General features: G+C 38.0%; 1 protein-coding gene across 7 annotated transcripts in view; it reads left to right on the top strand.

Annotated features, from left to right (window-relative positions):
• ARFGAP1 (ADP ribosylation factor GTPase activating protein 1) overlaps positions 1 to 15,149 on the top strand; it is a 30,611-nt gene that overhangs the window by 1,780 nt on the left and 13,682 nt on the right. For 4 of the 7 annotated variants that reach the window (XM_030533015.1, XM_030533018.1, XM_030533019.1 and 1 more), the window contains 7 exons: positions 4,461 to 4,524; positions 5,626 to 5,735; positions 7,288 to 7,459; positions 8,704 to 8,804; positions 10,159 to 10,245; positions 11,050 to 11,146; positions 14,270 to 14,326. In XM_030533015.1, coding sequence (XP_030388875.1) covers positions 4,465 to 4,524; positions 5,626 to 5,735; positions 7,288 to 7,459; positions 8,704 to 8,804; positions 10,159 to 10,245; positions 11,050 to 11,146; positions 14,270 to 14,326 — 684 coding nt within the window. In that variant the 5' untranslated portion in view covers positions 4,461 to 4,464. Of the gene's footprint in view, positions 1 to 34; positions 81 to 4,110; positions 4,163 to 4,460; positions 4,525 to 5,625; positions 5,736 to 7,287; positions 7,460 to 8,703; positions 8,805 to 10,158; positions 10,246 to 11,049; positions 11,147 to 14,269; positions 14,327 to 15,149 lie in introns of those variants that run through there. The other 3 variants (XM_030533016.1, XM_030533017.1, XM_030533020.1) reach the window with 3 other exon arrangements.

Here is a 15,149-nt window from a genome sequence, read left to right as displayed (position 1 = left end):
ATGTACAGAGTACATTTTTACTCTCCAGTGTGGAAGCTGATGACTTGAATATTCAAGACCAGGAAACACAACATTCCAGGGTACTTAATATACTGATCCATTGAAAACCTACTCTTCTGTAGAATGTTCGCTGGCACATTTAGTCTAAAATTTCATAGTTAATTTGTATGTGTGTTTGTCTGAATTATGTATTTATGGTAGACTCTCTTTCCCAGTCAATATTTAATCATCTTTTCCTCCATAATATTGGAGGGAATATTTTAGTTACATTCCTCAAAAAAATCTTATTTCCACAAGATAAATGTTACTTTTCTTTATAATTTGTTTTCTGCCTTTTTTGTATTTATAATTTGTAGAAAATCAGGAAAACAGTGTTTAGTGTACTGAAGAATAGAGGTAGCAGTGATTAGGTGACTGCACTGAGGTTCAGTAGTTCAGTTATACTGTAATTTAAAGTATTCTGGGTCCACAGTGCAAGTTCAAGGAGCACAAGTTCCAAACAAAATTACAAATTCTGATTGTTCTTGCCAGTTCCTCAACTGAATGCCAGAAGATGACCAATATCTGTAAATGTGTGTGTAAAACTGTGAACTCTTAGTGTATTACTGTGGTTGTGGCTTAACTCATAGATTACAGCAGAACCCCATTTATCTCATCTAATTGGGACCCGGGGCCAGATAAGATCATCAAAAATCCGGATAAACCAGAGAATAGGAAAGTGCAATGATGCAACGCCATCTAGCAGCCACAAGAGATATTGCCCCCTTCTGGACCACTATGCTCTGGTTGTCCATACAAAGAGTTGGATAATGGAGGGTTGGATAAACAGGGTTCTACTGTATTTCTAGGTTGTCTTTAAAGACTAGGTGATGCTTGGAACAGATGAAACCATAACTTAATCACATTCACATAGAAAATAAACATTGGGGGGACTAGATGACTTGGGATTTAGAGGACTACTAGTAAAGAATACTGGAGAGAGAGACAGTCAGAGCACAAAACTGGGAGCCAGGGACTTCTGAATTCTAATCCTGGTTCAATACGTCTCTCGTTAGCACTGGGTAATTCAGTTAACCTCTCTCTGCCTCCCTTTCCCTGTCCGTACAGTGGGTATTCTTGTCTACTTCACAGAGGTGCCATGAAGATTCATGACTTCCATTGCACTGTAAAGTTGCTGTGATCATGGGAGTCACAACTTTACAACTACCCCTGCAATGCTTTCTCTTGACTAATGGAATCCCACACTAAGTCATCTGAATCAGGAACTTATGTTCCTTTTGCACTTGGGTCCCCTGCATTTTTCCAGCTAGGTGGAGCAGTGTGGGGAGGGGGAGAGCAGCTTTGCAGCCTGACTTCGGTTTTTCAACCTCCCCCATCAAGCAGTGCTGATGAGCACCATTGGTGGGGGCGGTAGGGATAGGAGAGCAGAAGCAAAGTGTGTTGAGCAGGGCAGTCAGATCTCTCCCTCATTAACCAGTGCAAGTCTAGGCCAAAAGACCTGCTTCAGACACTTCCTGCTCCACCAGAACCAGAGTGCATCTTGGCCAGAGGAGGAGCCTAACTTCTGGAGTGGAGCATCTGTTTAGATCTCTGGCCAATAAGGCTAGAAGATTTTCTGATTGGAGCAGACAGCCCCCATCTCTTTTCCCCACTATTCTGAGTGAAAACCTGACCTAGCATTTCTAGATGAGGGAGAAGTAATGATATGGGACATTCAAAGGAGAGCAGGCAAATAACACCAGAGAGAGACTGCATCACATACCTATGCATGATTCTGCAAATTTGGGGGGGGGAGTTTAAAAGTGGAGGGAGAGTTGAAAGAGAATAGATGAAAACTATGTAACTAAATATATTCCCTAACCTCATTGTCTATCAACAAATTACCACTGTTAATTAGATTAATATCTTAAATTTAAAATGTTTTAAGTGTTTCATTTCTGATCTCTTCTTCAGACTAGACAGGGAGTGTGTGTGTAATGGAAGGAGGGAGATTTCACCCTTCCCACCAATGACAAAAGAGAAAATGAAGACCTGTATATCAGATCCATGGAAGCTTATTTGCTGCAGTTTCTGACTAGATTATGATCAAAATATATATCAGTATATTTCCTTCTTCGGTGGATGTGAGCAAGGTATATAAGGGAAGCTTTAGTTTCAGAATCCCATTGAAGAAATAGTGCAGTTAATCAGAAAAAAAGATTAGTTATCGTTCTTTTTTCATTATACAAAACATAAAAGCTGTTTCTGTCCTGGTTAATGAACCAACAACAAAAATCCAATACATTTAAGTTTGAGATAGGGCAGCTGAAATATACTTCATCAGGCATTAATTACAATGTAACCTAATAACTCTTATTATATTTTTAAATAGAAAAGCTTGTAGAGTTGGTAATCTTTCTTGGCTCAGTAAAGAATAACTAATGATGATCTGATTAATGATTAAAAAAGGACAAATGCTAGATGATGAGTGTAAGTTTAAAAACAGAAGATTGTCCTTGAAATGGCATGAAAATAAAACACTGCTGTACAAACGTTACATCTGTTACTGCATTTTTTCAATGGCCATGAATTAAAAGGAATGCCTAATACAGATTTAAATCCTGCAAAGATAAAAATAATCTCTCCTTTCAACAGCAATAACGTGTAGCTGCAATTTTGTATTTATTTTTTCATGAATTACACTGGAATAGCTGGTGTTCGGATACCAGCCCTTAGCCTTGCACAGCTTCACTGTATCTCTGCATATTAGAGCTATAATTCACAGGAAAGGTGGTCCAGGTTAGTGTTTAGTGTAAACCTGTATGGCAGTGATACACAAATTAAAGATTTAAGGGATTTTTATTTTTTTTTTACAGGGGGAAAAACACAATGTAAAGGTTGGAAATTGGTGTGACTTTCTCCAGTTTGTGGACATGTCTATGTTTTGGAATGGCACTTAGCAATTACATAGTTGTTGACACTTTAAAGTGTTGTGAATATTAACTCCCTCAGTAAGTTGGTGAATTGAGTAAATAGTGTTCTTCTCATTTTACAGAAGAAGAGAGAAGGCTTTAGCTATTCGCTTAAAGGCATACGCTGAGTGAGAGTCAGAAGCTTAATTAGAGCTGCCTCAGGCCTGTGTGTAGTCCACTAAACCACACTTCTTAAAAACAGTATTATGGAAGTGTCAGAGATAGCTGAGGCAATCTGCTTTCCTTTTCAGAGACCTTCACATTTGAAAATAAGTCTTTAGATTTTTTTTTTTTTTAAAATAGGTTCAGACACTGACTCATTCTTTTCTGCTTTTTTCCTAGTCCCTCTTGTATTCTGAATGTAGTGCTCTGCATTGCTTCTAGGTCAGCCTGATATTTCTATGTCTATTTCTTAGTGAATTTTGGATGTTCAAATGACATTTTTGGTAGGGAAAAGGTTTGGGTGTGAAGGACAAGGAAAAAGAGGTGGTAGTGTTTAAAGTACAGCAAAATAAATACCCTACAACCCTATTTGTTATAAGCTTTTGAGTAATTTCCTCTTATCTAAATTGTAATGTTATATTTCACCCTACATCCTAAGCAACTAAATTCTGTATATGTTGCAGTCTCATTTATGAGAATGTGTTTAATGTCTGTCAGTGCTTCAGATAAATGCACTACATATAAATTCAAGTTCCTTGCTGAATGTATATCCTAAAATCTGTAGTTTAACTTGGCTTCAGGCACTTTAGCAGCTGTTACTTTTCAAGCCACTTGCAAATTGTCAAGTCTGTAGTACAGTATTGCAGACCTGATCAGAGCTTAAAGTGTATTTCACATAAAAATTTACAATAGTCAGGATGTATTTCTTAAAAATCTAATTTTTAAAGGGAAACTGTCAACCTTCTTCAAAATTATTTTTTCATAAAAAAGTTTCTTATAGAGCACCCTTTAAACAGCATGTACAGAATTTTTAAATTTACATTTTATAAGGGTTTCTGCTCCTTTGCTAGGACACTGGTTAGGATTTATAAGGGTCTTTAAGCAGGGGGAGTGGGTGGGTTTGAGAGCAACATCATCAAAAGTGCTTTGGGTTGCATCTACTGCTGCCCACTACATTTTTATGTGTATGCCTACCTATTACTGTTTACCTCTCCAGGTTTTGGATCTGCTGCTGCTAACCATGTTCTTGTAGAGCTATGGAAGAGCAGGTACCTGAGCCCCCTGCAGCTCTTCATTAGTGATATCCCATTGATACATTAAACAGCAACTGTAACTGACTGCAAAGTGCGAAATGCACACAGTAAACTGAAAAATACAGTTTTCCTTTAATCTGTTATGTTGATCATAAGTATTTCTTGTAACAATGTGTAAAAACACATTGACTGTGCCTCTGCAAAAATTTTAGATTGTAAAATCTTTGCATCTTATACAAGTGTTGAGTATTTGATCAGCACTTAATATGTAATTTGTTTTTAAGTCTTTAAAATTGTTTTTCCCCCATTATAGAAACATGGCAAGTCCAAGAACAAGGAAAGTTCTTAAAGAAATCAGAGTGCAAGATGAGAACAATGTAAGAAGGTCTATATATATATATTTGTATATATTGTTTGAAACATTTAATTAAGCAGCAACAAATACTTTTCAGCCCATTTCAGACAACTAAATTTGTTCTCTGGCTATATTTTATTAATGGTCTTAGCATAGCCAATAAATTTTAAGGTACAGATGTGGATATGTATATACTTCCATTAAATTGTATTCCAATAAGATTGATAAACTGTCAAGTATTGGGCATAACTCCTTTGAGTGGTTTTAGTGATTCAGTAAACCACTGGTGGTTTGTCAGCCAAACCCTCAGAGAATTTTGTTTTGGGACATTGTTGTATATTTTAAGAACAGGAACTTTCTATTTAAAGCATTTTATGTTTATACTCTAATAATGCAAACAAAATAATCTTGTCAGTGTGCTACCATATTTATGGTAATCTGCCTTTGAAGTCCTTCTATACACCCTAAGGATTTGTAATGATATTTGAAACTCTGTCAGTTGCCCCCACATGACCTGATGATAAACTATTAGAATCCCTGCTATAAAAGAACAGAAGCTGCCCAGTATACAAGTATGTTTGTTTAAAAAAAAATGCCTACCTGGATTTGTGCTAGAACCATGCTAGTTGCAATTATGTATGTGACTGGCAGTCAGATCACAGGACTGAATTGATGTTCCTAACTTTTTCTCCTTGACACAGAACTAATTCCACTTAAGTTATTCTTTACGTTTTGGACTGTTTTCTCCCCCTCAAAACAATCTTACAAAAGCATAAATTTTGATTGTGCACGTTTTGTTCTTTATGGACATGTGAAACAAAGTTATTTCATAATATATTTATATGGTGCCCTGAGGGTAGTGTTTAATTCAGTCTTTCTAGAGACAGAAACATCAGTTTAGCTTGTATTTCTATAGTCTGAGTCGGTTAACATGAATGGTTCTGCCTATAAAACATTAAACCCTCAAGGCTCTTCCTAAATGACTACGTAATGGAACTTATGTACACGAGGAAGAAGTCTTTAAACACTAACAACTCCTGATTTTCTGTGTCTGTACTTTGAAAGTTTTACCTGGAACAAATGATGACTGAGAGTTATGGACAATATTTTTTTTCTCTTATAGGTCTGTTTTGAGTGTGGTGCATTTAACCCCCAATGGGTGAGCGTGACCTATGGAATCTGGATCTGTCTGGAATGCTCAGGAAAACACAGAGGCTTGGGAGTTCACCTCAGGTCAGTCTTGGGAACAAACACAAACCAGATGTTTTACAATTTTCTCTTCACGGGAAAAACATGGAAGTCATTGCAAGGAGTATTTTTTTGGATATAGCTATGGAGATGCAAGTTTGCCATGCTTCAGCAGAACAGCAAATCTAGAGTTTTGCAAATCAGAATATGACGTATTGCTAATCCACTGTGGAATCTAGAAACCAAAAATGAGTTAGTGGTGTAAGTACACACATGATTAAGTTAGGTTACCCTGGTATGTTACCTCGCCATGAATCAAATGTAATGTTATGGAGAAATTTAGGAGATCTCTAGTCCCATCAGTTGTTCATGTTGTGTCCTATTTTATATTTTGTCTATTCTTGTAGGCTAAAGAACTCTAGTGGTACCTGGTATTTTTAAAATTGAACTAAGACCATTGTAATACTACTATAAAGCATGTATGTAGTGCTATAAATGTACCCAGTGCATTATAGAACATATAATGTATGTTGTTTATAGAGGTTCCTGTCGAGTACACAAAGTGTTTTATATTCTTCTAAAATGAGCCAATGAACAAACAACCTCTCCCCCTTCCAACACATACACATGTGTATGGTCCTGGGTCTAAATCTAACAGAGAGAGGCAGAATATGGAACAATTATTCAGATAAGGGAGGAAAAGAAGAATTCAGGAATGCAAGTGCTAATACCAGGGGGACACTTAGAAGTGGTTTTTAAAGGATGATTTGAAGGTGAGTAGGGGGTCGAGAGTGTTCAGTGACTAAGAAGAAGTGGAAATTATTCCAATTGCTACATGAAAGAAGGAATGAAGCACAGAGACAAAAAGAGATGTGAGGAGGGTAAGGACCAAGAGAGGATAGGAGGAAATGAGCGTAGAGATGTAGATGGAGCAAAGTTTTGTAGGGCCTTGGTGAGGAGATCTCCTTGACCTTTTCTTTAATGGAATATTTAAGCATTAACAATAGGGGACTATTTGTTTTTCATGTGGAATAATGAGCAGCTGCACTAATTTATGGCCCAAAGCAAAGCTGAGGGACACTAATCCCAGTCATAAATGCCCTTGGATGTGGTTATTTTAGATATAGGACAGATGACTTGTTGAGTACCTGAAGTTCATTCTAAGTGCGCTCCTGAGGGATGAGTGGTACTAAAGAGTAGCAAAGTGTTTGGAAAATGTCGGGAAAATATTTTCTTTTAAGTGATTTTGATAGGCAATTCAGAATTTGGGTTGGGATACCTACATTTTATTTAATTTGCACAGATTGTCTCCTTTAAGTGGAACTCGCTGTTTTTTTCAACCGCGAAAACTCATAAAGCTTTTTTGCTATAGTGCTTTTCCTCCCTGCAGGGTAGGAAGCAATCTCAGTAAAAGTGCAGCTACTAGCTGTGGCATTTCTAAAGGCTTAATTTTTGGTATAGCTGCCAAGGAGGTGTGTTAATTTTTGGTATAGCTGCCAAGGAGGTGTGTTCATTTTGTTTTATGGTGTATTATAACAACAGGATTGTAGCAATAAATAAAAAGTGAAGTGTTTTCCTCTCTAATTCTGATTTCCAGCTTTGTGCGCTCCGTCACTATGGACAAGTGGAAGGACATTGAGTTGGAGAAGATGAAGGCTGGTGGTAATGGCAAATTTCGAGAATTTCTGGAGTCTCAGGAGGATTATGATCCCTGCTGGTCAATGCAGGAGAAATACAATAGCAAAGCTGCAGCTCTCTTTAGAGATAAGGTAAACACAGATGAATAATAACTTGTGCATCCTTAATACTTTCCATTTGAAAATCTCAAAGCATTTGACAAACACTTATTAAATTTTGCAACATCTTTGTAAAAACTTTTGCAGTTCCTGAGAGAGGATAAGACTTGCTGTTCTGTAATCTACAAAAAGCTTGTTCTCTAGAAATTTTCATGAATGTCCTTGTTTTTTGTTTGGCCATGGTCGCCAGATTATCAATGGTGTAATTTGTTGTAGCACAGTTGAAAGTAATGGATCTATGCCAGTTTACACCAGCTGAGAGTCAGCTTGTCATTGCATCAGACTATCTTATACTAGAGGGCACAATTAATTGCCAGCACTTCTCTTTTGGTGGATGCAAAATGGCAGATTACTCTGCCAAAAGCAAGTGGGACCACACAGAGCAGCAAAATCCATGCCTGCACTGGAAATGTCATTCCAAAAGGAGGCTTTGTGCAATTTCTCAAAATAAAACCACTCAAAATTCAAATACGCACCTAGAAATTGCAGAGACTTGAACACACAGGGGTTGTGCATTTATGCTGGCCTGCACTACTAAGCTGAGAAGCTGCATTCTACCTGGCTGGAGTTCTTACACGGTTTTGAAATTGGTTTGCCAAAAGAGGTGTAGTTGTGCCACTTATGGATTGCTGGTCTGGGACACTCTGCAGCTAGAAGGGGGAACATCTCAATAACTTAACATTGCGTAGTTTCTCATACTGTAGTTCTTAGATCTTTACTATTTGGGGGAGTTGGGATGGACAGGTCTCTAGCAGGACAGGAAAGAAGAAAGTAAATTGGACCAGTTTGGAAGCTAAGGTGAAGAGAATATGAGGGAGAACTTTGGAGGAAACAGCTGAGGGAAAGTCTAGGCAAAATTTATAGGAAAATCTCTTAATGGACAAAGCCCTGATTTGGCTGCCTCTCCAGCTGCTCTCATTGGCTGGTTGGTTCCTCCCAGCGGTTTTTTCCCAAGACCATCTGAGGAGGACTCACCATCTGAATGCTGCTCTTCCCCACAATGAAGGAGGTCTTCCTTGCACAGTTCTGGAGCTGGTAGGAGGAGCAGCATCAGCTAAATACCATTTTACCCTCTGTCCTATGCAGTAATCCCTGCTTTGCCTGCTTCTGCAGCTGCTCCAGCTGACTGTTGACACCCTGTTGAAGGTTATTTCTACATTTTCATTTTACTTGAAAATTAGGACCTTACCATCTTGACACTTTCTCCACCTCTTTAGGTGGCTACTTTAGCTGAGGGCAAGGAATGGTCTCTTGAAACTTCTCCTGCCAGAAACTGGACTCCACCTCAGCCCAAGATGGCCCTGTCTTCAGCTCATCGGTATGTTTTCTAGTTATCCAATTCTCATACAGTGTGATCAAGCATGACAGTTGAATGTCACTATTCTTATTCTGCTGACAGACTATTTGTCTCCACTGGCAGCACTCTTTGCTGGGATAGCTCAGTGGTTTGAGCATTGGCCTGCTAAACCCAGGGTTATGAGTTCAATCCTTGAGGGGGCCACTTAGGGATCGGGGGCAAAAATCAGTACTTGGTCCTGCTAGTGAAGGCAGAGGGCTGGACTAGATGATCTTTCAAGGTCCCTTCCAGTTCTAGCAGATAGGATATCTCCATTAAATTTTTTTTTTAAGATAGAAGTACTTTCATTTCCATAATCAGGTTAATTTTTTAACCCTCCTATTTCTTTGGAAGCTGTGTCTGAGAAAACAGATGACAAAGACATTTTGTAATTGGGGAACTATTATCTGCCTCAGATTTGTTTTCTTAGATATTTGCCATTTTACTACTCTTACCATGTTTTAGCTTCAGTCTCCCAGATTAAAATGTCAATGTCCAGCCACAGCTCAGCAGCTAGTTTAGCGAAGTTGCTCTTCTCTGATTTTTGGATAGGAAGTGATGGCATGTTAGTTTGACAGCAGTGTTATCTAAATTTTCTTCAGTGTGGACCATTTCTTAATAAGGATTGTAATTGTACTAGCTACAGTCGCTCGCATTTGTGCTTGCATCATTTCCCAATTGGCTACTACAGTTTTTCCTTACATTCAAAATAGAAAAGCCTTTAGTGTATTTAGCTGTCCAGAATACAGCAAATATTGCCTATTTTTGCTTTTTCCTTCTGTCCTGTTCTTTTGCTTTCCTTTCTTCCCTGAATACACTTTGCTGTGGCTGCATGAACCATCTCCCTTCTCAGTCATGGTCAAACACCTGGTCCCCTCTTCCACCTTCACCCTAACAACCCTCTCCCTTCATGGTTGCCAGCTGTATTCTAGCTGGTGGTTCCAGTCCCTGAAGGAATCTGTGTTTCTCTTACTCTGATGTTTCTGGATCCCTGGTAGAAGCATAGCTTGCTTTCAGGTACTTCTCGTTCTTCTTGGCAATGAAGAGTCAGGTTTACCTGAACAAGGAACTAGAAACAAGGAGAACCAGCAACTTGTGATTGGCAAGTTCTATAATAACCACTAAGTGCTAGCAAACTAAAAATGGTCTAAACACCATTGTTTGTGGACTTGTTTACCGCATTCTTTCTCCATGATTTAAGAGAGACTCAGATGCTCTCGCCTGATGGATGTAAAATTCTGATCTGTTTTCGGCACAAGCTTCTGTGATGAGCAAAGTCATTTGTTTGTTTATGCTTCATGTAGTTTAACTTCCTAAAAATCCTTCATTTGAGTAGATCTGCTGGACCATCCCAGAATGCAGCTGGTTCTTCCGACAAAGCATTTGAAGACTGGTTAAACGATGATTTCAGCTCCTATCAAGGGTAAAGTTATTTGACTTGCAAGTAATGTTTATTAGACTAGACACTTCTGTATCAATCATTGTGTGTCATGGCCCTTCAGAATACCCTACACTAGGGCCTTATTATTTTCCTGTCAGTTTACATATGGCTCTGTTAATCCATTGGGCAGTACCAGACTCTGGTCACATCCTCACTGGTTGTAAAATAAGTGATGATAACACATGACACAGGATTGGGTATAAAAGCATTAAAAAGGGCCATTTCTTCCCTATGTATCAAGGAAAGGTTTGATGTGCAGTGAAGCTGAGGCTTGTGAGTCAAATATAGACAGTAGCTTTATCACCATGGTGGCCTCCTGGTCTATGAATCTTTCAGGTTCAATTGCCTAGAGCAGAGCGTGTGAAACTCAGTTATTTAATAATGCTACCACAAGGTTCTTCAGTTAATGCAGTGATATGCAAAAAGAGACCACGGTTCTGAAGTAACTAACTGATCTATTATACCACAGGAGAAGATTTACTGAGATGATAAAATCTGCAAGGAGGTTTTCTTGTCTGCAGTGCACATTCACTAGCTTTACATAATTGTGCAGTGATGTTCTTACATGTTAGAAACAAGCTGCAAAAGTAGAGCTGTATGAGGGAGTCAAGCACACAGTTTACCTGCACTGCTGATGCAAATTCTACCAGTCCTTTACTTCAAGGTGTATGAAAATCTTTAAAACAAAGAAACAAAAATTCAGCTGTATCTTATAATATTTTTGGTCTGATAGTTTTAATGAAATGCATAATAATTACAATTGTTTTCTGGTGGTGTGTGATTTAGTGGCCAAGAGAATCGCTATGTGGGATTTGGGAACACAGTCAACCCTCCGAAAAAGGATGATGACTTCCTCAATAATGCCATGTCTTCGCTATACTCGGTAAGGAAATTCTTTCTCTGAGCTTTCTGTGACTGTTAGCAGTATGTTCCTGTATTTGTAGCCCAGATTATGGAAATATGAATAGAGAGAAAATTTAATAGCTGTAACTGGGAAATAGGCAATGCATGTGCATCTGAGGAACATTGTGTATTTCTGTTGTTGACACTTACATGTCTTCTCAAAGCAATCTGATCAAAAGTCCTGACTCCGCCAATACATTAAGCCTAAAATGCTGGTAAAAAAGACAGGTGGAGGCAGTCCTAACAGGATTCCAAACATGTACTTCTTAACACTAAAAGAATTGACCACTCTACTGTTGGCAAGGAATGTGCAACTACAAGTAGCAAACTGTTTACCAGGGCCGAGAGATGTCCTAGTGATGGGCAATGGGAGTATAAATAGACAGTTTGGTGATACCTGATGTAAGGAAAAATGTGGGGAGATTTGGGATTTTCCTTTAGGGATTGCTCATATTTGTAAGAGTATATAGTATCCTTATTTCCTTTCCTTCCAGCACTCTCTTGTTGTCAGTCTCCACTCAGCCGCAGAAGTCAAATACCATTGCAAATGGTTACTTTCAGCATTAGGAACGTGCACAAGTCAGTTTGCTCATACCTTATTTGTATTTCATGGAACTCCTAGATGGGTTATGTCTTTAAGTGAAACCAACATACCTCCTTGCAGTCACAGGGGACAGGGCTTTTTTGTGCTCCTAATTTCTTCTCTGTGACCTGATGATCCCATCAGAGAGAATTCTAGCAGGTCTGGAAGGTTTCCTTGGGTCTGCAGCTCTCCTATTTGACACACGCCTAGGTGTTTTGCTTCTTAGAGTTTATTGTATGGTGTGTGCAAGATTTCATTACAGCACCATGACCTAGTGTAGAGGCATTCAGACTTACTTTTCCATTCATCTGTACATCATCCTTCAAATACAGTTTTGTACCTTTTCAAATATGGGGAAGGAATGGGGTAGAAGTTCCATATGGCACAGAACCCTAAAGAAGGGTGGGGGTCATGGGAAAAGGTGTTCACAGATGGGTGAAAAAATGTTTAGTATTCATATTACATATCAAATTCTATAAATGGCACAATTCATAAGCACCTGTCTTACATACGTCTCAGGGTTTTTTTATAGTAAAATACTGCCGTATCATCTAAATCAGTGGTTCTCAACCAGGGGTTCGCATACCACTGGGGGTACATAGAGGTCTTCCAGGGGATACATCAACGCATGTAGATATTTGCCTAGTTTTACAACAAGCTACATAAAAAGCACCAGTGAAGTCAGTACAAACTAAAATTTTATACAGACACTGACTTGTTTATACTGCTCTGTATACTGAAATGTCAGTACACTATATTCCAATTGATTTATAATTATGTGGTAAAAATGAGAAAGTCAGCAATTTTTCAATAATAGTGTGCTGTGACACTTCTGTATTTTTATGTCTGATTTTTGTAAGCAAGAAGTTTTTAAGTGAGGTGAAGCTTGGAGGTGCGCACGACAAATCAGACTCCTGAAAGGGGTATAGTAGTCTGGAAAGGTTGAGAGCCACTGATCTAAATCTTTGTCAGACATTATTCAAATGTCATCTGATTGAAACTAGTGACTAAAATGCCCTCTTGTGACTAAACACATGAACTGCAGCTTAAACATAAACACCTTTTGCAAAGTGGTTGAAGTTTTTTATTTGCATGAATTCTCATCTGATTGAGGAAAACAGTTTTCCTTATAATATACGAGAAGAATAAACCTAAAAAAATCAAATACACATGTAAGGCTTCCCTCCTCCCCTTATTACTCATCAGATGGCTAATTTGCTGTATAGTTGATGCTGATTAGGCTGAGATCAGTTTAGGTTGTCTGTTGTCCTGTGAGCTTACTTTTAACATCAGAATTACGAGAAATATCTTGCCATTTGCACATCAGCATCATCACTGTCATTCCATTTATCAGCATGAAACAAAGGAAGATGAGACTACTAATGAAGGGATCTCACTGGAGTCTTTAAAGGGACTGTTGAGTATAGAGCCTCCACCTTATTTTATGGACTAGCTAAAAAAACCTATCTGTGTCCCTTCCTTGTTTCTTTATAATGTGTATAAAGAAGTCCTGAAAAGTATGCCAAAGTTTTTTTTTGTTTGTTTTTTGTTTTACATTAGAAATTCAGATCTTGTCGTCTTCTTCTTTTTATTGAAAGATTCTGCGTGACTGGGTAACTAATACTATTATATCACAACTATCAAGGAACTGCAAACTGAACAATTGAGAGAGAAGAAAGTTTTTTAATGAGAATTTTTAAAACTGTTTCCTTTTTCTTGGTAGCTCCTTATTAAATGCCTGACAAAAAATCTGAGGAAAAAATCTTTATTATAGATTCCACACTCTATTACTAAGGGCTGAGAAAACTACTGATTGAGTTTGCTGAACTTGATGGAGGTCTCCAGGAAAAAAACAGGCAAAACAAGGCTTTATATTCCTGATATTTGTAAGGCCAAAAAACCAACCAGAAGTTGTTTTAAGCTTTCTTGTAAACAAGAAACAAATCAATAATGGATCTGTGTCTGCTGCTTATGAGCCCATTAGTCCTTTTTTGTTGTTGTTTTTGTTTTTATGTTGTTTGAATCCACTGGCTCTTGGCTCCCTTTTCAGCTTCTTCCAGGCTTATAACTAAGTTTCACTCTGCCCCTTGCCCTTTCCCCCAGATCTTAACACTCTCAAAACACAAACTAGTCTTGATGTGTCCTGTACTTATTCAGGCTCTACAACGTTTTGTATTCTCTTGCTATCGTTGTGAAAATGTTTGTATTTAGAGAGAAACAAAAGCTTTGAAGTTTTTCTCTATTAGACTAACCCATGTTCAGGATTGTTCATGTTACAGTCATAATAATTAGGATTTATAGTATAGGAATGCACAAGACAAAAAGGGAAATTCACCGCAGTATTTTTTTACAGTTCAATGGAACTTTGCCACAAGGAAATCTGTCTCAATTAGTGGGCATCTCTTATGGCTGCAAGACAGGATGTGCCACAGAATATATTGACTTTGTTTCACTATTACATGTTAAATTAAGCTTCCTCCTCCTCCTCCTTCTCCTTTTTTTATTTTTATTTTTTTAAAGGGATGGAGCAGTTTTACAACTGGAGCGAGCAAGTTTGCCTCAGCAGCTAAAGAAGGTGTAAGTAAACAAGAAGCTATTTCAGTCTTATTGTTGCCATGGTATAAGGATTCTGTTAGCTTGATTTGGCCTCTTGACAGAGATTTATCTTGAAATAAACAATAAATGCTCCATATTGTAAGCTGAACCCCTGACTTCTATGTATATCATTTTAAAAACTGGAAGTGTTTATGTACTAAGTATAAGCAAAGCTGTGCATGGTCTTTAGTACAGGTTTTATATGCAAATTTATATGCACAGTACATAAGAAGCTACACAGGTTTTTTAGTTCAGTTTCTAAAAACTACACTTGTTATTGCATCTACATTTACAGTGAAAGGGAACATTACGGAGGCATAATCCCGTTCGCAAGTGTGCTTATGTTCCATTCCGTTCTCTTTTGAGCTCTAGTATACCTTTTCCCAGATATTTGCGTGCTGCTCTTTTGAGCAGAATCTAAAAAGCTATATTCTACTGTAACTTTTTTTGCAGTGACGGGCTTGTGTTTTGTTCATCTTTTAGAATTATGGTGATGAGCAGTATACCTTTTATTTTTATATATTAGTATTGCAGTATTACATTCTGAAATTTAAAGCAGATAGAATGAAGTAGAACAAGGAAGAGTTTATTAGAGTTTGAGGACTGACAGACCAGTGGTTGAGCGCTAAAAATATCTTAAGGCATTTGATCTGTCCTTTAGTGTGCATAATTTTCACTAATGGTAATGATTAAATCATGAGCTGTGATCCCTTTGACCTTGCACTCAACAGCCTGAATCAAAGGGTAGGAGTCCTTGTTGTCCCATACCATATCAAATACCAGTCATGTAACCACCAACTTATAA

Source organism: Gopherus evgoodei, chromosome 14 (genome assembly GCF_007399415.2).
Source record: "Gopherus evgoodei ecotype Sinaloan lineage chromosome 14, rGopEvg1_v1.p, whole genome shotgun sequence".
Taxonomy (NCBI): Eukaryota; Metazoa; Chordata; order Testudines; family Testudinidae; genus Gopherus; species Gopherus evgoodei.
The sequence above is the reverse complement of the archived record's forward strand: the minus strand, read 5'-3'. Positions and strand labels throughout refer to the sequence as shown.